Genomic DNA, 22,372 nt, shown 5'->3' on the forward strand with positions numbered 1-22,372 from the left:
ACAAATTTGTTTATGGTTGCCAACCGGCTTTTGCACCTTCTTGAACATCAATTCGGCAAAACCACAACATTCTCTGTCGAAACAGTGTATAACAACTACCGAAGTTTTGGACGTCGTAAGGTGTCTGGCTTGATTTTACGGACATGATCCGCACACATGATGTCGTTAAATGAGGCAGCCGTGAAACCACCATTCAGGTAGTCCTGTGTACTCTTACTTTTGGAAGCAAGATGGTTTCTCAACCTCTCAAAAGCCGTACAGTCACTGTGAAAAGATTTGCATTAGCTTGACACTTAACCATATGATGATGAATTGGTGTTTCGTGGCGCAAGGGCCAAGTATGGCCAAAGAGCGCCAGGCTAGTGTTAATAAGTTGTCAATGTAGTAGTGAACTGCGAGAAGTAGATATGATGCGGTTGTAAAAGAGTCTTAAAACAGTCTCTGTAAAGTGCGCAAAATATATATTTACTGTAGTAAGATTACGGCAATGACTAATGATGTATGCTATGAATATGAAAGATACTTCTTTGAAGGATAATACATATACTAAATATGTCAGTAGTAAGAACTTGTAAGAATGAATGAAGGTTTGATGTTTAATGGCGCAAGGGCCAAGTATGGCCAAAGAGCGCCATGTCCGCGGTAATGAGTTCACAGTGTAATTATGAGTTCTATGAAGTTGGTGTGACGTGGCTGTAAAGGGGCCTTAAAAACAGTCGCTCGAAAGCACGTAAAATCTGTATAATAAGATTATGGCGATGACGTATGACGTGTACTATGAACATTAAGATGCATTTCAAAAGAATGATACGATGTGTAAAATATATCAGGTTATAAGATTGGCTAGAGCACTACTGCCTCCTTAGAGCTCTTGAAACACAAGGGCCTGGAGGCATGTGCTATGCAAAACAATTATCGCAGCGGCATCCTCTGGAACGAGGATGCTCTACGAATTTAATGGGCGTATAACATGTAGGACAACATCACTTATGAAGTTGAGGACTGCCTTGGTGTTAAAAAGAGGTTCCTTATCAAGAAACATATCTGGGTGTAGAGGGATATAATAATGGTATGCAAGCGAAAAATGTTTCTTTCTCTCCGTTTCGGCTTCCCAACACTCCAGGAGCATGTGGAGGACGGTCAGCCTCTCACCGCATCTACCACAGGTTGGAGGTTCACTTCCAGTAAGTAGAAAATGATGGGTCCCAAATGTGTGTCCTATTCCGAGACGACAGAATAAGCCATCTGTTCGCCACGATTTTGTTGCAAAGGGCCAAGAACCTAACTGTGGCTTTATCACATGCAGTTTGTTATTTATTTCTGCGTCCCACATGCGTTGCCAGTGGTTTCGCAGTTTCTTTCGTATAAAAGGTTTCAGATCTGTGAGAGGCACCGAAGCAGTAGTATTAACAGCAGGGGATGCAATTGAGGTGGCCATCTGGTCTGCCAGAATGTTACCTTCGATTCCCCTATGGCCAGGTACCCAGCTTACAATGATATGCTGGTTAGATAAGCTTTGCACAGGTCGGAATAGACCTCAATGAGCACAGGATTTTTATGTTTGCAGAGTGACATTAAGGCGTTCACCACACTTAGGGAGTCTGTACATATAACGGCTTTTTGGAGTTTTGATTTCCTTATATGCTTTACAGCCAACCATAATGCGTAGGCCTCTGCCGTAAAGATACTTGTTTCTGGATGTAGTACATCGGATTACGAGAAGGATGGACCGACGGCTGCATAGGACACTCCGGCATGTGGCTTGGAAGCGTCTGTGTCGAACTTTGTGCACGAGTGCTTGTACTGAAGTTCTAGGAAATGCATTTGGATTTCGACCTCTGGAGCATGCTATTGTAACTTCTAGAAAGGATAAGTCACATTTTATCCGTGAATGTAGACAAGGATAGAATGTACTAGGATAGAATGGATAGAATGTAGTTGTGGTAACCAAGCTATTACCTCCAGTCCCAAGGAGGTAATAGCTTGGTTAGGCACATTAAGCGATGCTCGAGGAGTGGGACATGCATTTCATCGCTAAGCTCCTTCACACGCAGCGAGAAAGGCTGTCTTATAGAGCGACAATTGCGGGAAAGTGTAGCACACGTCCTATCGGTAACGGTATTAAAACATGAATGTTCAAGATTAGAGTGCACATTAAGGAAATATGTAAAGCTGATGTATGATCTCTGCAGGTGGAGCGACCACTCATTGATTCGGCATATAAGCTTTCAATCAGGCTTGTTCTGAAAGCGCCAGTGGCTAAGCGGATAGTTAGATGGTGGACAGGATCCAGCATCCTTAGCGTACTCAGGGCGGCAGAGTTATACACTATGGCACCATAATCCAATCGTGACTGAATTAGGCTCTTGTAGAGATTCATTAGACACTTCCTGTCACTACCCCATGTAGTCTGGGATAGAAGTTTCATTAAGTTCACTTTTTTTGTCATTTTTCCTTCAAATATTTACTGTATGGAATGAAAGTGCGTCTATAGTCAAGTATAATACCTAGGAATTTGAGCTCTTTGTTGATAGGTATTTGTTGTCCACACAGTTCTAAGCAAGGATCCGGGACCAGGCCTCTCTTTCTTGTAAAAAGAACACAAGAACTTTTGTTAGGATTGATTTTAAATCCATTTTTCTCTGCCCACTTTGGCACTTTGTTCAAGCCATGCTGTACCTGTCTCTCACACACTGCGAGGTTACAGGATTTGAAAGCTATTTGAATGTCGTCCACGTAGACAGAATAAAAAATGGCCGGTGGTAATGAAGCACAAAGCGTGTTCATCTTCACGATAAAGAGCGTGCAGCTGAGCATGGCTCCCTGGGGTACACCAGTTTCTTGTGTAAAAGGACGTGACAGTACATTGACGACTTTTACCCAGAAGGTACGATTGGACAAATAGCTTTATACTAGGTTTAGCATATTACCATGAATGCCCATTTCTCACAAGTCCCTCAAGATTCCGTAGCGCCCACGTTGTGTCGTACGCCTTCTCCATATCGAGGAATATGGATAAGAAAAACTGTGTGTACAAATGCGTCATGGATATTTCCTTCAATATGTACAAGATGATCAGTTGTGGAGCGCCTTTCTCTGAAGCCACACTGATAGGGATGAAGCATTTTGCTCAGTTTAAGAAAATGAATGAGTCACCAATTAATCATTTTTTCAAATACCTTACAAAGGCAACTTGTGAGGGCTATTGGGTGGTAACTTGCCACTGAGGAAGGGTCTTTACTTTGTTTCAAAACAGGGACCACAATGGCTTCTTTCCATGCAGTTGGAAACTATCCTACAGCCCAAATGGTGTTGAAAAGTGCGAGTAGTGTAACTTGGGTGTCATTGTGTAAGTTTTTGATCATTTCATACGTGATTCTGCCAGGTCCCGGTGCAGAGCTCTTGCATGTGCTCAAAGCAGCTCTCAACTCGGCAATACTAAAAGGACGATTGTTTGGTTCATTCTGTCGACATTTTCTTATGAATGGCTTACGTTCTTCTATTTGTTTGTATTTGAGAAAGGATTGTGAATAATTTGTTGAACTTGACATGCTCTCAAAATGCTCCCCAAGTGAGTCTGCCTGGCCTTGCAGGGTATCGCCTTGTGTGTTTACCAAAGGGAGTGAATATGTTTGTCGCCCTCTTATCCTATTAGCCCTGTTCCAGACTTTGGCCTCATCTGTATACGAGTTGATAGTCTAAAAACTTCTGCCAACTCTCTCTTCTGGCCTGTTGGCGGGTTCTCCTGCCTTGGGACTTTACTTTCTTAAAGTTGATAAGATTCTCTGCAGTGGGAGAAGCGTGCAGCTAACCCCACACTTTGTTCTGTTTCCTACGAGCGATTCTACATTCGTCGTTCCACCAAGGGACACGCCGTTTGCATGCCAAGCCACTTATTTCAGATATGCATTTAGATGCAGCATCTATTATGAAGGCTGTAAAATACTCCTCAGCAGCATCAATTCCTAACAAAGACATGTTAGCCCATGAGATACTAGTAAGAGTTCGAAATTTCTCCCAGTCGGCTGTATCAACCTTCCACCTAGGAGCCTGTGGTGGATATTCGTTTTTGTTAGATGTTCTTAGCAGTATGAGGAAGTGGTCGCTCCCGTAAGGATCGTTGGTAACTTCCCATTCAAGTTCAGGCAGTATAAACGGGGAAACTATGCTAAGGTCAATTGAAGAAAATGTTCTGTTTGCAAGACAGTAATATGTCGATTCCTTCTTATTCAGCAGGCACGCACCAGAAGAAAAAAGGAACTGTTCAACAAGGCGACCTCGCGCACCTGTAAGAAGCACTACTGCCTTGGCAGAGAGCCCTGGCAACTCAAGAGCCCGGAGGCACATTCTATACAGAACACTACTATTACAGCTGCATCCTCTGGTGAGAGGATGTGCTATGAACTTTCTTGGGTTAATAAACATGTAATACAACATCACTCAAGAAATGAAGAACTGCTTTGGTGCCAAAAAATGGTTATGCATCAAGAAATATTACAGGATGGAGAGGGATGTGCTGGCGGTATGCTAGAGGAAAGTATTGCTTTCTCTCAGCTTCTACTTCCTGACACTCCAAGAGGACGTGTAGGACAGTCAGCCTCTCACCACATATACCACAGGTTGGAGAGTCAGCACCAGTCAGCAGAAAATTGTGGGTGCCATATGTGTGTCCTATCCTGAGTCGACAGAATAGGACTTCATATCATTGTGTTTTCATTATGGAGGGCCAGAAACCTACCTGTTGCTTAATTAGGTGTAGCTAATTACTTGTTTCAGCTCGCACACAGTGGCGTCTCAGTTTCTTTTAAAGGAAAGGCTTCAGATCTGTAGCAGGGAGAGCAGCAGTAGGATTATTAGTTGGCGATGCAATTGATGTGGAAATTTGGTCTGCTAGCATATTGACACGTGTACTTGTTTATCTTTTCCGGGTAACCGCTTGTCACCGCTTAACAAATGTTATCGCACAGCGCAGGACGCGCCTGCATGTATCGGAAGTTTCTGGAATGTTATCGATGGTTCCATCTGCTGTCTGTCGCCGAACCTTGTGTAATCTGATTGCATGTATGCGCGACACGAATAGTGTAGAACTTTGTGGAATACATGCGGGTCCCAGCGATTACTCTGGAACATTTAACGACTGATGTATAAAAGCAGACGTGCTTGACCCGCTGATCAGATTTTTGACGATCGCCGACTATGTTCGCCCCTTTCGTTTAGCTTTGAGTGTAGCCTGTTTTTGTGGGCACAGGTTCGCCCAATAAAGTTAGTTTCACCATTCACAGTTTTGTTGCTGTGCCCTTGACAGTCACTACCAAGTGGCAATATTACCCTTGATGCCTCTATGGCCAGGCACCCAGCATATAATAACATGCTGGTTACATATACACGCTCTACACAAAATGGAATAGAGCTCACCAAGTACAGGATTTTTGTGTTTGTGGAGTGACATTAGGGCTTTTACGACACTTAGGGAGTCGGCAAATATATTTTTTTTCAAGTTTTGATTTCCTTATATGTTTCACAGACGATATTAGTACATAGGCCTCAGCCATAAATATATTTGTTTCTGGATGCAGGATTTTTTATTCAAAGAAGGATTGACCGACTGCTGCATAAGACACACTGGCATGTGACTTAGAAGCATCAGTATAAAACCCTGTGCACGAGTACTTCAACTGAAGTTCTAGAAAATGCGTTCAAATATGTGCCTCTGGAGCATGTTTTGTCACCTACATAACGATGTATCACATTCTATGAGCTGCCACTGCCACGGTGGCAATGACTTTTCTGGGGCCAACAGGCTATTTTTAAGGAATGGAACACCCATTTCCTCACTAAGTTTTCTTACACGCAGTGAAAAGGGTTCTCTCGCTGCCGGTTGGTTAATAAACATTGTGGCGTTGGTCATGCTGTTTAAGGTTGAATGAGACGGATATTCAGAGTTTGCATTCTCTTTCAGAAAATATGTGAAGCTTAAGTATGAACATTGAAAATGGAGCAACCACTCATTCGGCTCTACATAGAGGCTTGCAACAGGACTTGTCCTGAAAGTGCCTGTGGCCAGAAGGATGCCCAGATGGTGAACAGAATACAGCATCTTAGGGCACTTGGCATAGTGGACTGGTACACTATGGCACCATGATCTAATAGTGCAAGTATAAGACTCTGCTAGAGGTTTGTTAGACACTTCTGATTACTACCCCATGCTGTGTGCAACAGAATTTCTAGAATGTTCATTGTTTTTAGGATTTTTTTCTTAAGATTCATGTGTGATATGAATGTTAGTTTTGTGTCCAAAATTATGCCTAAAGATTTGTGTTCTGTGATTTGTGTTCCGATTTGTGTTCTTCTCACAGATAAGTGCTGTCCATCTGGATCAATGTCGGAATCAGGGATCAAGCATCTCTTTCTTGAGAAAAGGATGCATGAGCTTTTGCTGGGATTCAGCCTAAGGCCATTTTAATTTGCCCATACCAAGCTGGGCTTGTCATTCACATATCATGAGGTTACATGGCCTAAACCCTAACTGCAAGTCATCTACAAATACGAAGTAAAAGATACTTCGTGGAATGATTGAACATACAGAGTTCATCTTTACAATAGAAAGGGTACAACTAAGCACTCCACCTTGCAGTACCCCAGTTTCCTGGATAAATAGCCTGGACAAGGCATTACCTACTCTAACCTGGAATGTACGCTTTGATAAGTAACTTTCTATTGCATTAAGCATATTGCCATGGATACCCATTTCTGAAAGGTCTCGTAAAATTTCATAATGCCAAGTAATGTCATAGGCCTTTTCCATGTGAACAAACAGAGATAGAAAAAATTGTGAGCAAAAGCCTCACGAATGTATACCTCAATCCTTACGAGATGATAGTTGTGGCTCGGCCTTCTTGAAAATCTACACTGATACTGGTCGAGCAATTTTTTTCAAGAAAGTGTAATAATCGATGGTTGACAATCTTTTTGAATAACTTAGAGACCACTCGTTAATGCAATAGAACATTAGCTTGACACTAAGGATGGGTCTTTTCCTTGTTTCAAGGCAGGGACTGCAATAACGAATTTCCATGCCAATGGAAGGTATCCTGCTGCCCAGATATTACTGAAAAGAGAGAGCAGTGCTCGTTGTGTGGTTAGTGTGAAGGTGTTTTCTCACTAAGTACATGATTCTATCAGCTCCGGGAACAGACTTCTCACAACTGTTCAAAGCTCTCAACTTGGCAACATTGAAGGGATGGTTCCTCTTTGCTACATTTCTGGTTAAGTGCCTTACTTTCTGCTATTACTTTGTGTTGAGAAAAGATGCTGAACAGTTGACTGAACTGGACACATGCTCAAAATGTTCGCTAAGAGCATTGGCTTGGTCTTCAAGGCTACTGCCTAGATCATCCACCAACAGCAAATGGTAAGGTGGCTGACCTAATAATTTTGTTACCCTGTTCCATACTTTTCCTTCCTGTGTATAGGAATTAATGTCTGGGATGCACTTTTGCCAGCTCTCTCTCTCAGTAGTATGTCAGGTACATCCTCCTTGCAACTTAATTTGTTTGAAGTTGATGAGGTTTTCTGCTGTTGGGGAGTTATGAAGGAGACACCGTGCACTGTTTTGTTTCTTACGTGCTTCTTCACATTCGGCATTCCACCAGGGAATGCGTCGCTTAGAAGCAGTCTCTAGTTTGTGGGATACATACTGATGCTGCCTCAATTATAAACACTGTTAGGTAGGCCAATGCACCATCAATACTGAGTGCACGGACATGATCCCAGGTCAACTGCACAGGTTCATGAAACTACATCCAATTGCCTGAATCGACTTTCCATCTGGGAAATTGTGGAGAGCATTCATCTGGTATTGTTAGGTTTAAAACAATCAGAAAGTGATCACTTCCATAAGTCTTTGTGACATTGCACTCAAGGTATGGCATGAGTGCACCTGATGCTGTGCTTATGTCTATCGTGGAAAATGTTTTATGTACAATGCTATAGAATGTAGGTTCTGCCTCCCCACAGGGTGCTATGTGCATTTACATCTGCAAAGGATATATAGGGCACGGGAATTTCATCAATAAGGCTTCGAAATTCAGTTTTGTTAAGTTGATGGGTCGGAGGGATGCTTATAGAACAGCAGTGCTTGGACAACGACTGCCTCAATGGGCGTTCGGATTGTAATTGTTGGCGGGCAACACCTTTACCTACTATTATGGCTACACCACTTAACGAGGTGAGTGCGTTTTTGCGGTATTTTCAAAAAATGGCATATTGTCGAAGAAAGTTTGTGTAGATTTTAGGTGTGTTTCCAGAGCACACAGCATCGTTGGACCGAGTTTAAAAAGGAGCTCTTTAAGATCATCTAGATTGTGGAGGAGTCCCTCTAATGTACCACTTCAATATTTATGCTTCCATATTGCAAAAGGTGTTTGTGCTGCGTGTTTAGTGTGAAAAAACAGAGGCCGGGCCCTGAGATGTGGGGTTTCTCTTTCTTGGAGCAGTCAAGAGATTTTCACCTGGCACTGGGCAGCCACCGGGGGCCGTTGTGGCGCAGCCCCCTGACGCGCAATTTCGGCAAAGCTGTTCTTTGGCAGGTATGATGATCGCCTGCTTGCCTCCTTGAATTGTATATATTTTCTTTTACTTTGATTGTGACAATTTCCTTTTATTTATTTCAGGACAGGCAGGACTGTGAGTATGTGGCATGCTCGCCATCACCGTTAACACAGTGTGGAGCATTCTCAAACGTTTCAGAGGAATGTTTCAGAGGCACGGCAGCATCACAAAGACGCAGCCTTCGAATCCGTCCCTGTTTATTCTACAGATAGGCATCCTGCTGCTAAGTTGCGTAATGATGCGTGATCACCAGTCCCGTACAACTGCATAGAGCACAGGACATTGCGGGTTCTAGACCTGGACATACTGCGCCCACCGCAGAAGGTTAGAAAAACACCCCAATTAAGCACAGCAGGGAAGTGGCTACGTCAGGTGGCTCGATTGGTAACTGCAGAAGCGTCATTCAAAACACACGGAATTATTCTCCATTTCCGGCGGCGTTTTCTCTACTTCCTTTTTAAATAAAAAGATGTTGATCTATAAATATTTTCACAAACAATTGTCGCTTTTCCTCCCTGTTTGGCTGTTGCCTTGGCTTTCTCCCTCAGTAGATCGCTTAATTTCTCATCTCCTTGCGACTCTTGTTTCCAGCTGTAAATTTTGCACGAAAAGTGCTGTACAATTAGGGAAAAACCAGACGAGGTAAAGGGTGACAGTCATATTGCTTATGGGTTGAACGGTTACTGCAGGGTCTGATGATGGACGCTGTTTCACAATATTTTATTTTTCACCTTATCTAACCCATATCGTGGATATATGGTTCCGAGGATCTGCCAGCGTCGTGGCGAGCTTTCACTCGAGGAAATAATGAAGCAAAAGGAAAAGTCAAACGCAACTGCCGTTTTCCCCGGCCACAACTCGTTCCACGAGCATACAGACCAGCCGACTATGAACCGAATCCCTTTCCTGGCGCTGGATCAGTCTAAACAAAGAAGGTTGAACCAACAAAGCAACAACGATGCACGTGATGGTTGAATAGATGGTGACATAAAAATTGTGTTGGGCATTATAAATAAAATATTATAATTAAAACAATAAACAATGCCCTGTCTGCTGCAATAGATGGTGACAACTGAATTCATCTTGAGTTAATAGCACGGGCACCGAATCGATGAGAAAGCTGGCCTCCACACCCCAGGAGATGCCGATTACTACCACCATCCAAAAGAAGTGAAAAAATTGACAATCATTCCACTATGTGAAGATGGAATGGCAGCGAAAGATGACAGCCAAAGCTCTCAAACGAAAAGCAAAGTGTTTCACCTCCGCTGCGGGTAGACCTGAAGATGGTGCAATATCGGGCCGACCAGCGGCAGAGGTGAAGCAGGCGTTAAGGACTCCCCACACGTAGGCTGATCCCGAAGATATTGCAATACCGAGCCCACCCATGGCGGAGGTGAAGCAGGCGTTAAGCACCCCCCATACGTGGGTCCATTCCGCAGGTAGTGCAATGCCGGGCCGACCCGCAGTGGAGGTGAAGCAGTCATTCAGAACTCCTCATACGTAGGCTGATCCAGAAGATATTGCAATACCGGGCCCACCCGTGGCGGAGGTGAAGCAGGCATTTAGCACCCCCATACGTGGGTCCATCCCGAAGGTGGTGCAATGCCGAGCCGACCCGCAGTGGAGGTGAAGCAGGCATTAAGAACTCCCCATACGTAGGCTGATCCAGAAGATATTGCAATATCGGGCCCACCCGCGGCGGAGGTGAAGCAGGTGTTAGGCGCTCCCCATACGTGGGTTCATCCCGAAGGTATAGTGCAATGCTGGGCCGACCTGCGGTGGAGGTGAAGCAGGCGTTAAGCACTCCCCATACGTGGATCCATCCTGAAGGTAGTGCAATGCCGAGCCAAACCGCGGTGGAGATGAAGCAGGCGTTAAGCACTTCCCATACGTGGGCCCATCCCGAAGATTCCGAAGGGCGCGGTATAGGTTCGAGTCAACAGGGGTATGTGCCATTGATCTTGGACCCTTTTTGCACTATCACCAAGGTCGGCCCACATGATGATTTTTTCTGTAAACGGACGCCGAAAAAACCTATGTAAGTTAGTCATACAATGCTTTCGCTGTAAAAGGCAGCAAAATGTTGACCACCAAGTAGATTGATTTGTCGGCGCTTTAGGAACGTGCGTGAGCAGTGGTGGCATGGGTGGATAGGGGGGGGGAAGGGTATGCCGCTTAATTTGGGGGGGGGGGCGCCCCTCTCCCCTGGGTACGTGCCTGATCTGTTTCCTTCTTTGCAGCTACAGAAGCAGCATTTCTCAATTTGTCAACATCTGGCACTTTTGAAAAGGTTTTATGCAAATTCCACAGCTATTCAAATGTTCACTTCAAAACTTATTAACACTAATTGCTGTATTCACTTCAACTTCGCTGCAAACCAAAGAATTGATATTCGCACAAGCCTAATGAAAACCATCTAACCCAGAAACAAGTACTTATGTTTCCAGTCCTAACACTAATGCACACAAACCTGAAGGCAGTGGCTGACCAGGTTAGACTCCGCATCAATCTCAGCGACGAAGTCTGGTGAGGCATCAGGAGAGGGTTCGCCTGTTGCTGCTGACGAATTGTCACAAGCGTCTTCTTCCTCCTCTCCGTCTGCACCACCATTGCCCACAAGGTTGTTATTGTTGCTGGCAATGCCTAGGGTACTTCCACGTTGAAGGCTGTGGTGCTGGTCAGATGGTCTCGCCACTTCTGCTGCCGCAGTACCACCATCTACGGCGGCAGTGGTGGGTGGCACGTCACTCTTGATGGTGAATGGAGGCACGCGCACAACCTGTCCTGAACAGCGATGAAGAGGCCGACCAGAGTCGACTTTGGACTGGACCTGCCTCAGGCTCTGGAAGTATTGCGTTGGTGGCCGTGACTGTGGGTTGGCCCACACTGTCAAGGGAATCGGCGAGCTTGAGCCAACATCGCTGCCTCTTTCACCTGCAATACCACCATTATTTGGGGAGCTGTGAGCTACAGGGGCAGCCCACGTTGCCACCGACTTTGGCCTTGCACCTGCCACGAGAGAAAAAAGTGAAGAGAAAAAGTGAAATACATTCATGAGCAGGACTTCAGAGAAGTATGCTTATGACTTTGTGAAACAGGAGATATAATTACAACAAGTTTCCTCTTCCAACACCATCTCCTACAGCTAAACAAAATTTTATCACAGAATACTGAGCAAGTTTGTAGGGATTCATGGCACAGAAAGGCCGGCATGCCAACACAAACACAAGTACTAGAGCGAAGACAACACAAACGCCAACTATCGAATGAAAGGTCGCACATTGGCGGATAAGAAGGAAGACAACACCAACTCATCAATCGTGGACAGGTGTGCACACTTGCAAAAGCTAGCTATTTAGAACTCACACTTCCTCTTTATGAAAGATAAACATGGCCTGACTTACGCACACACTACCTCTGTCCAGAGATATGCCATGACTCAACCATAAGTCGCACTTCTTCATTCATAGAAGGCTAGTTCTGGGTGTGCCAAGATTTGATTATAATCATGTAGACATGCTTAGCAATGAGGTCTGGTGCCTTGCAGGTCAACACACAGACTAGCTTTCATCAGCATAAACTAACTGTCTGAGAGTAATAGAGAATACAAAGTGCAGGGTGTTTCATGTAAAGCAAATCAAACTTTCTTTAACAAGTGGCACTTCATTGACTGATGAAATCAATGGTACATTGCTAGCAGTTGTCTTGACAATTGACAAGATTTTTCTTTAGTGTGCATAATACGATAATTAAATCAATCACACAGTTAAATATTCACTCTAGGTCACAACTGTTATTTGATAAGTTGTGAAAAGCATTAAAGGCCTGATGAAGCTGTTTCCTTGAAGTTAATCTTAAAGGACCCCTCACCAGGCCCTATAGGAAATTTTGGTTAATACTAAGTTGTAAAGCACAGCTTAGAGAGCATAATACTGCAATAATTTTTTCAAATTGCTTCATTATTACAGGAAGTAGAAGCAATTGAAATGTCACATTGCCATACTGCCAGAAGGCAAGCTTCACTATCAACAAAAATGCTCTCTCTCTTTGTCTCGACTAGCATTTTGAAGGCAATGCAGTGCGGTTCAATTATTCTATATGTTGCATGATGTTGCAGTGCCCAGCAATTCTATGCAACGAATTCAATATTAAGTAAATTCCATGCAAGGCATACATAGTGAAGTAAACTTCTTTTTAGTTAACCAGTGATCATCACACAATTCCGGGCGTGCACTCCCGCAAGTAACTTATTTTTGCAAAAATGACCTGTTCACCTTTACTGCAGTGTTTTTAAGAATGATACAATGATACCTAAAGCCTTTACCAAAACACCCAGTTCAACACCATGGCCATGAGCATGCCTTTTCTCACCGAGGTCTCTCGGCACATTGGGAGAAGAACGAGCACCTCTGGTGATTCGAGCTCTGGCATTTCGAGCACCTATTGCCATCTTCTTCTCTACCCGTGGGGCCGACCGCACCTGTTTTGATGTGAAACAGACCCGCAACAAATGAATATAAGCTATTAACAAGGATGAAACAACCGCATTACTATTAGAAGATGGTCGCAAATTAGTCCAAAACACAAAGAAGTACAGGCAAGAAGAATGCTCATCTTGTCTATACTTCTCTGTGTAGGCCTGTTAATTTGCACTCTTCTTCTGATAGCTATGTTTCATCAACTATACCAACAAGAAATAACCACAGCACACTGTTAATAGAATGTGCAGTGAAAGCATTGTGCAAGCTCCTGCCTACTCAGAACAGTGTACCAAACAGCAGCAGCAACATCCCATTTGAGGAAGAAGCAGAACTAGAGTGCATGGCTGGCTGTGACCAGGTGGCCTGGGCTTTTCCTCTGGATTTCTCCACAGCACAAAGGAGTAGTAGAGCCACTAATGAAAACTCAGGAAAATGTGATGTGTATATCATAGACAGCCACGTGATTATAGTGTCAGGGGAAAAACAGACCCATGACACTATCACACTGACTGCATGACTGTGTTGCAGACAATAAATTTCCTTATCTTGTGGCATGCATAACTGTTGATGTACCTGAAATATGAGCGACACTGTATTAGAGTGCTCGAGGCTAATTTTGACTGCGAGTGTCATTGCTTATGCACACTGAAATCACAGCACATGAACTTTATCATGTACTGTTCCTACTGGAACGTAACCGCAGCAGATAGGGATCAAACCAGCAACATCATCAAAAGCAGCAGAATACCTTGGCCACTAAGGTGCTGCAGTAGATCTGGCACCACCTGCTACTGACATAAAATATTAAGTTTATGATACGGTGGTAGAACAGGAGCGGTGGCCAAATGGTGCCACTTTGCCAATGCTCCAAGTGTTTCGCAACTACTCTCGAGTTGCCGAAACTTTCTGCAAGGTGGCAGCAGGGGTAACCCAGGCCCATTCCGCGGCTCCGCCATACGTGAAAGTACACAGTCGCAGGAGTCGTGAGCAGTCAAAGTGTATTTTTACGTCTCGGCCATTTGAGAAAGAGATTCACGTCGTCATGTCATACATTAGAGAAGTATTCAATGATGCTGAATAGTTTTCATAGCTTAAAACAGAAAACAGACTGCTAATGCAGATTATTTGCACATGCAGAGTGACCGCATACATGTTGTTCTTTCCTTATCTATAGCTCATGAAAAAATTCAATACAGTGAAACCTCGTTAAACCGTAGTTGGCCGGAGCTCGGAAAAAGTACGTACTAAACGGTAGTACTGTTTAACGGAATAGCATGAGATCGCCCAATTACCTGTCGAAAACGGAACTCAGAGAGAGTGCGAAGAAAGGAGAAAAAAACATGCAGTATTTATTCACTTCGCTCGACAGAAGTTTTATTTTCGTTTGATGTCGCGGCGGCCTAACACAACGACAACAGCGGCCTCAAACTTACTGAAGCTGCGTGCCAGCTCCCTCTTCTCGGCAAACACTTGCATGGCAGATTCCTCGTTGGCGTTACGTATTCTCCGTGCACGTTCGCAGTAGTACTGCAGAAGTCCCGGGGGCGCCTTTTTCATTGCCGGGTGCTGGAGTTTGGAATACTTTTCATTTGGAATAGAGTTACGTTATCGCGCCCTGTTCTCGTCGCGACGATTACATTCATGAGGCTGATGTAACACGTAGCTTATGCCACTGTCGGGCCTGAATCGCCCGTGCTGTCGCTTTCCGTGTCGTCCTCATCACTGCCGCTAGTCAACACTTCGGCAACAACACAGGCAACGATGACGAAAAGTCGAACCTCATAGCCGACATGTCTTCACAGTCGCAGCAGCGCTGCTGAGCAACTTTTTCACATTCCAAATGCCACACACTGTAGTGAACAGCAGATCCCTGTTGCGTGCCAGCGTTGACTTCTTCGTGTCACGTTTGATAGCACGGACGATGTCCAATTTTTCTTATATGCTGAGCACCCGGGGTCTCGGAGCACGACGCGAGTTCTCGCTTGCACGACGCCATAACGCTCTCTGGCACGGCGTCGAAATGATGTTGATGTTGATGTGGCTTCACGTGCAAATGCACAGGGCACTTGGAGGCCATTGTTCCAATCTCTGAGGCTTGTTGTTCTGCCGGCCGCCCGATGGAGACAGCGCACCGCCGTGTTTGCGCGACGAAAAGTTGAAACGCTACGTTTTAACCGATGCATACGCAATAAGCTGGTACGGTTTATGCGGATACAGAACACATTATGTTCAATGGCCACTGAGTCGGGCATTTGATTTTACTACTTTTACAACGAAACTACTGTTTAAGCGGGTACGGTTTAATGAGGTTTTACTGTATTTACGAATATTCGATCGAATATTATGCTATTCAATGTTCGCTTTGGCTTGAACTTCAGTATTCGAAAATTTTGCAGTATTCGAAGCAAATGAATATATGTATTTTTGGGGGGGACTATAGCACAACAGTGAGCAAGAGTGAGTAAACAAATTTTCTGTACAGCTGGAGTTGTAAGATATGTTGAACTTGCATTCTAGCATAAAAATGTCTGAATGACAGCACTCTGAAAATAAAGTGACTCCAGAGAAGAACCTCTTTCCTTTTTATCAAGTAAGGAACCAACTGTACAAGCTTTGCCAACATCTAGCTCGGCTTCAAGCAAATCCTGCAACTATTCTAATTCTTGAGTTTTATGTGCTAAAACCAGGATTTGATAATGAGGCGTGGGGAGGTCCCCGAATTAATTTTGGCCACCAGGGGACCTTTCATGTTCCCCCAATGCACAGGACATGGGCGTTTTTGCATTTAGCACCTATTGAAATACCGCCACGGCCAAGATTTGATCACATGACCTCGTGCTGAGCAGCACAACACCATAGCTGCTAAGCCACCGTGGCGGGTAATCCTGCAACTATTCAAAATAATCACTTTGAAGTTATTTGACACTAACTGCTATTCACTTCGACTTCATTTTGAACCTAAAGATTGTATTCCCACAAGCCTACTTCGTTACCTATATTTATTTATTTTTCTGGATACAGATTGGTTCTGAGGACTAAATTGCACTGCTGCTAAAGGTCAGACTGTTGAAATTAATGAATTTTTATATATTCACGATCAAGTGCATCCTCGATGTTATTGATAACAAATGCTTTTTAGCATATATGCGGGAACAATCTTTACTGTTTAGTGAAAAATTTACTGTTAACGTGTTAACTGCATTATTATTAATTTTTCTACTTATTATTATTATTGTTGTTGCTGTGGTTGAAGTGGCTGTTTGCATTCTTTAGAGTGCGTACAAGGATCCTGGATAAAATAAGGCACGTACGTCACTTGCAACGTTCTGCAACACTGGTTGTAAGTGAGCACGGTGGCATCCATCCACAGCTGGTTTTCGTGTAAAAGAGCTTCTGACTTGCAAGGAAATAATAGTGGGATTATCTGCAAAATTTTGGGTATCAAATTTAAGAGTTTCTCTTCAAAGCTATTGTTTATTCGGGGTAACAAGTGACAAAAATTCTACTTTACCCCGCTGTGTGTTAACCACATGTACCCATTATCTTTCGAAGATCACAAGGAAACTATCATGGCTAATCTGCTGTACTAGTACATGCCAATAAGAATGCATCAGTATGCAAGAGAAAAAAATCTACAAGACAAAACTAAAAAAGTTGGGAAGATTTCAGAACTGTTGTTCTCGTTCATTTTCTTTTCTACGCTCAATCATAGTGCTGCTATTTCCACTGCATTTGTTTTCATTATGCATTGTAAGCTTGAACAGTTATTCAGAAGTACCATGTCACCAATAAAATTATATTGTTCATATTTTTTTTTCTTTCGTTCTTAGGGAGCTCAACAATAATTAAGGAAGTGCTGATTGCACAACCTAGCCATTTACTAATGTAAAAGTGTCAATAACTCAGTACTACACATGACATGTGAGCCAAATATTTTTTACACTGTACACCCACCAGTAGTAAGTTTCACGCTCCCAGTATAATAGATGCTCGTTGCTCATGATCAGCGACCTGTATCAGTTGCGTCGAGATCACTCAATCCTATTTCTAGTTTTTTAAGCTCCATGCTGCCTGGTACACTTATTTTCGTGTGCAAGGCAGGCTGAAAGCCTCTACATGCTACAGTGGAACCTCGTTGATACGTTCCTCGCTGTTGCATTTTCCTGGCTACTAAGTCGCATTTTCGCGGTCCCAATTTAGCCCCTGTTGTGCCACACTACGTGCCTATCATTGAGGCAACTGGCACTCCCCCATCCCCCCCTCGTTTTTTCTGAAGTAGTTGCCCTTGTGCTGGGCTTCAAACATCTACCGATGACATTCAAAGTTCCAAGAAATTGTGACCATTTTCGATGGGTCGAACTGAGGAGTCCGGGGGAACAGAGCACTATGACGAATCCACTGACAGCCTTAAAAATTCCACAGAGCTGCTGTCTCCTTGTCGTGGAAACCGGTGGTATGCAGCTTGGACTTCTCCCACGATGAAAGAGGAAGACGATGCGGGTGACATCAGCACCCGCCTCACCAAAGGGATTTAAGGCAGAATTGGCCCATTGTTAGGAGAGAGAGTCGCCACCAGCCGCCCCCCGTTGGTCTGGTGCACTCTTCGGCACCGCTACTTGTATGCTATTGCCTGCTATATCTGTACATAGCGTATAAAGCTTTTCCTCTCCTCTTCGTCTGCTCCAAGAGTCCGTCTCTCGTCTTCGACACGAAGTCGCAATAGTGGTGGCAGCGGTGGGATTGGCGAACCAGTACTTCAACAGTGGATGGCAAGCTGCGAGATACGAGGCCTCGGGACGCCTGCTACACCGCTCGATGGCAGCTATGAGACCGACCAGCATCAACCACTTTGGCTGGATGAGTGCCTGATGTTTGCTTTCATGTCGCCAGACCTTTCTAGCACAGGCAGATGTTAGGACAGTGTTTTGTTTTTTGGTAGACAGTGAAGTAAGAATTTACCTTCTTTAAACAGCGATTTTTATCTTGAATTAAGGGTAAATTTAGTGGCCTCACAACACAAGGAACGAGATCATGATGGAGGAATTCTACATTCAGAACCTTATTCAAATTTGCGAGGAGTTGGGTATTTCTACCGGCTCCGCAAAAACAAGGAAAGCGATTCTCGACATGAAGCAGGCAGAGGACGTGATGGTCGAGGAAGCTAACATGGCTTGGGAAATGATTGTAGAGCGACAGCTAAAAGCAGATAAGCGTGTACACCAGCCTGAAGCTGAGAGGTGCGAGTGAGAGGCAGTGCGACAGCACGCTCTTAGAAAGAAGGAGCTTGATCGGGAAATTCAAGAGCTTAAATGGCAGCGAGACCGAAGCTATCTTCACACCTTCAAGAGCGACGAAGATTTTGTTATATTTTTCTCTGATTTTGAACAAGTGTGTGAAGAAGCAGGTGCCAGCCGGGACTTCTGGTCCGAGAGGTTGATCCCATTGCTCCCTCATAATGTCGTGTGTGTTTTGGAAGGCCAGCTTGGTGAGGTAAACTACAATGAGGCTAAGAAGGCTTTGTTGAGGAATTCTGATGCTTTAAGTCAGGTCGACTGCAAAGGCCAAGATGACAGTGACAATGGTGAGCTTGTCGAGGACAGAAAGCCTAGCGAGATGGCTGCTAGTTCAGGATGCGTAGGAAATGGTGTGGTGTCATTGATGCACACATTGTGTGACAACACGAGGACAATGTTGTTTCACCGTCTAGAGAGGTCACTTTGAAAACAGTGGCTGGCAGTGGCCCTTTTAATTTTGATGACAGCAACAAGACCAAGCCTGTTGAGGAGAGACTGCAAGGCGAGCCGGCTAACTCAGATGGTGTCGGATGCAGTCATGCTCTGTCAGAGGAACAGACATCTAGCGACGAACACGAGCATAGCTTGGTTTTGCCGCCCGGAGTGGTATCGCTGCGACGAGAAGGCAGCATACCTGGGAGTATGAGTGCCGAGACCGTAAGCTCTGCTAGCTACGCTGAGGGCCAACAACGAAAGTGCAAGCCGAGAAAGTCAGACTCGTGCGGCGCGACACAAGCAGGGTCAAGTGCGCCAACCACCAATACATTAGGAAAAAGCAGGGTGGGTGAAATCCGAAGCTTAGGCAGCTGTTGAAACCTAGAACAGGCATGATGCACATTTGGAAGAACTCAACAGAAATTCAGACACCACAAATGCCACCTGTTCTCGGTAGTGTCAAGGCATTGTAAGCAGCAAAATGTAGTGAAGCGTCAGATATGCTTGAAAGTTTGCTTCAATGGCCGCTCCCTTCCTGGGAGAAAGGAGATTGCCTAGCGGACAAAGGGATAGCGTGCACGTGGGTCCGTGAATGCGCCGCTCTCTCAGCATTTGGAGGCCGCGGGTTGAAAGTTGCAGGTGCTTCAGACAACTCAGTTTTGTTCTTGCGACTGGACAGTGTGCAGACTCACAAATGGACGACCCACTTGAGCACATCTGAAATGCTTGAGATGTAAAGAAGAGCGCATTGTTTTAGGCTGTTAGTCCTTTCTGTTCACGAAAACAGAAATTTTCTTTCTTTGTTGTTCATTTTCTACTAAAACCCGATTGCTCAACGCTTGAGTAAAGAAAGCATCAGTGTTTCTGTTTGTTTGTTGTATTTACACATATCTAGGCTAGTAAGAGCCGAAATTCTCAATTTCGATTGTGATTGTTTTATGTATTGTACATGTCAGCTGTAAGTGTCAGTTGCAGAATTTTGATTCACCTTTGTTTTTATGTCGTTAGCATGAGTTTGAGTACTTTCTTTTGTGGTTGGTTGGAACCATTTTGTGCTTTAAAAATGTGGTACTCATTTTGCCAAGTGCATTTAGACAGCACTAAGCGGAGGGTTATTTGGGTTGGTGGTTACAGTTGTCGGATGTCATTCCGTACTTTTGCGAAGTGGTGCCCAAGCGCACAGATGAGCAATGCTCAGCCTTTGCGTCATGGCTTTCAGGGGCAAAATTAGGTCATCTTCAGCAACCTTGGTCTTTACCAGCCTGCCTGCATTACAGTTGAGAATTGCTTACACTTACGAAACAATTCTGATTTGATTAACTCTGTTGCGCGTTGACAATTAAGGAAAGGTCCATATCTCAAGTTTTCTCCCGGATATGTGTCTCGTGTTGTTCGGGGACCTGTTCATTTTCTTTCGTTTAGAGTAGCCAGATTTCAGAAAGTGTTTTGTTCAATGATTTTGGTCTAGCGGTTTGAGGAGCATTCGGAGGGTGCTTGCTTTGACTGGAGTGGTTTGTCGTTGTTGATTCTCATTTGTTCCAGTGGACCTTCTCAGGGCTGAGCAGCAGGGAAGACTACCGGCAGAAAAAGCGGCAAAGCCTATTCCTCCAGTCAATCAACGTCATTCAACTAGCGCATTTAATCGCTTGAGCTGCATCGGACAGCTCAAGTTCTTGATGGCGGCGGGGGTGCTGTTGTGCCACACTACTTGCCCATCAACGAGGTAACAAGCACTCTCCCCGTTCCCCTTGTTCTTCTGAAATGGTTGCCCTTGTGCTGGGCTTCAAACATCCACTGATGACCTTCAAGGTTCCAAGAAACTGCCGACCACTTTCCGTGGGTCGAACTGAGGAGTCCGGGGACACAGAGCACCACAATGAATACACTGATAGAGTTACCGTGGAGACTGGCGGTATGCAACTTGGACTTCTCTCGCAACGAAAGAGGAAGGTGACACGGTTGACGTCAGTGCCTGCCTGGCAGAACTGGCAGAACCGGCTCATTGTTAGCAAAGAGAGTCACCACCAGCCGCCCCGTCGGTCTGGTGTGTTCTTCGGCACCTCTACTTGTGTGCTATTACCTGCTATATCTGTAGATAATGTAGAAAGCTTTTCATCTCCTCCTCGTCTGCTTCGACCCAGAGTCGCAATGTCCCTTAACTGCCGATGATGAGGCAACTTGTCATCCCAACAAACATACTCTGGTGCCAATGATGACTGACTCCCACGTATTATGTTTCCACTTGATATGTCGCCATTCTGTAATGTTCCAGCATCTTATGTTGCATTTGAACAAGGCTGTCACATAAATTTAGCAGTGCACAGAGAAATTTGCTCTCGCACATTGCTACAAAGGCAATGAATGTATATGTTGCAACAAACGACTGAATTTGCAATAAGTGATCGAAGTTGCACAGGCCCCCAGGTGCTACACAAACATACAACAACAACAAACAACAACAACAACAACGTTTATTTCCATCGTAATATGATGTGGCAGGCAAGAAGGAAAAGCTAAAAAAACAAGCTTGACTAGCTCCTGCCTCTCTGAATGTAAATACATTTTTCTTACAAATATATAAAATGGCAACAGCACAACATATCATGTGCGTAACAGAGATTAAACAAGCATGAAAATACGCAGAAAGCTCAATGAGGCGTGAAGGGCACGAAAACAAATGTTTACATATTCAAAGTGGCATTACAAAAAAAAGGAGCGCAATTTTTTTTTTTTGCCAGTCATTCAGAGACATATCCAACTTGTAACACAACATTTAATACCTCCAGGAGCATTCGTTTTATGGTTTGCAATCCATAGTTCGTTTTACAAAATGGAGTGTGCCATTTATCAGTGTTACACATTTTGTATGTACCTAATGTTCTTTTTATATAAGTTAGCCAAAAACAATGTGGTCTTTGTATTTCATCCTTATAGGATGAAACTAAGTGATATGAATAGATATTATGAACCCTCATTACATTGCACTTGACAATAAAGTGGAGCTGACAAATAGTCATAAGGAACACTGTCAATGCTTCCGAGCATTCTTTTCTGTAGCATCTAAAGCTAAGCTAAGCTGCACCTTAGTTAAGTTGTATTTCCCCATACTAAGTCCCAATAGTTGAAGTATGAATAGAGTAGAAAAGCTTGCAAAGCACTTTTCTGGGCCTGTAAGACCACGTCACCACCTTGTGAACGACTTCTGAAGAAACTCAAGAGGTGCGGAGGCATGCTCGTGGTGCTCATTTGGCCGCTTCTATTCTACCACCAAGGTTTATGCTTTGAGACACTGCTATAGCATGGAAGAACATGCAAGTCAATGAGGCCAAACTGACATTTATTGTCTTTTTTTTTACTGGGAGAGCAGACAGTTCTCAATGACACTTGCCTGTTCCTTTCCAGAGTCCGATGAAGACTCCCGGTAACTCTCAAGGCTTTCAGACATGGCACCCGTAAGAGCAGCTTTTGAGTCAACAGGTGAAACTGCAGGGTGCTTGCCATCTGATTGGCTGGAAACCCCCTAACATGGCAAGAATGATAGTAAACATG

At 44.3% G+C, this 22,372-nt stretch overlaps 1 protein-coding gene across 1 annotated transcript in view; it reads right to left on the reverse strand.

Annotated features, from left to right (window-relative positions):
• LOC126548168 (uncharacterized) overlaps positions 1–22,372 on the reverse strand; it is a 148,165-nt gene that overhangs the window by 13,727 nt on the left and 112,066 nt on the right. Inside the window, exons 14-17 of the mRNA XM_072285248.1 lie at positions 22,208–22,343; positions 18,820–18,836; positions 12,985–13,069; positions 11,084–11,622 (exon numbers count right to left, since the gene is read on the reverse strand). Of these exons, the coding sequence (XP_072141349.1) occupies positions 11,084–11,622; positions 12,985–13,069; positions 18,820–18,836; positions 22,208–22,343 (777 nt within the window). The remainder of the gene's footprint in view (positions 1–11,083; positions 11,623–12,984; positions 13,070–18,819; positions 18,837–22,207; positions 22,344–22,372) is intronic.

Source organism: Dermacentor andersoni, chromosome 1 (genome assembly GCF_023375885.2).
Source record: "Dermacentor andersoni chromosome 1, qqDerAnde1_hic_scaffold, whole genome shotgun sequence".
Lineage (NCBI taxonomy): Eukaryota > Metazoa > Arthropoda > Arachnida > Ixodida > Ixodidae > Dermacentor > Dermacentor andersoni.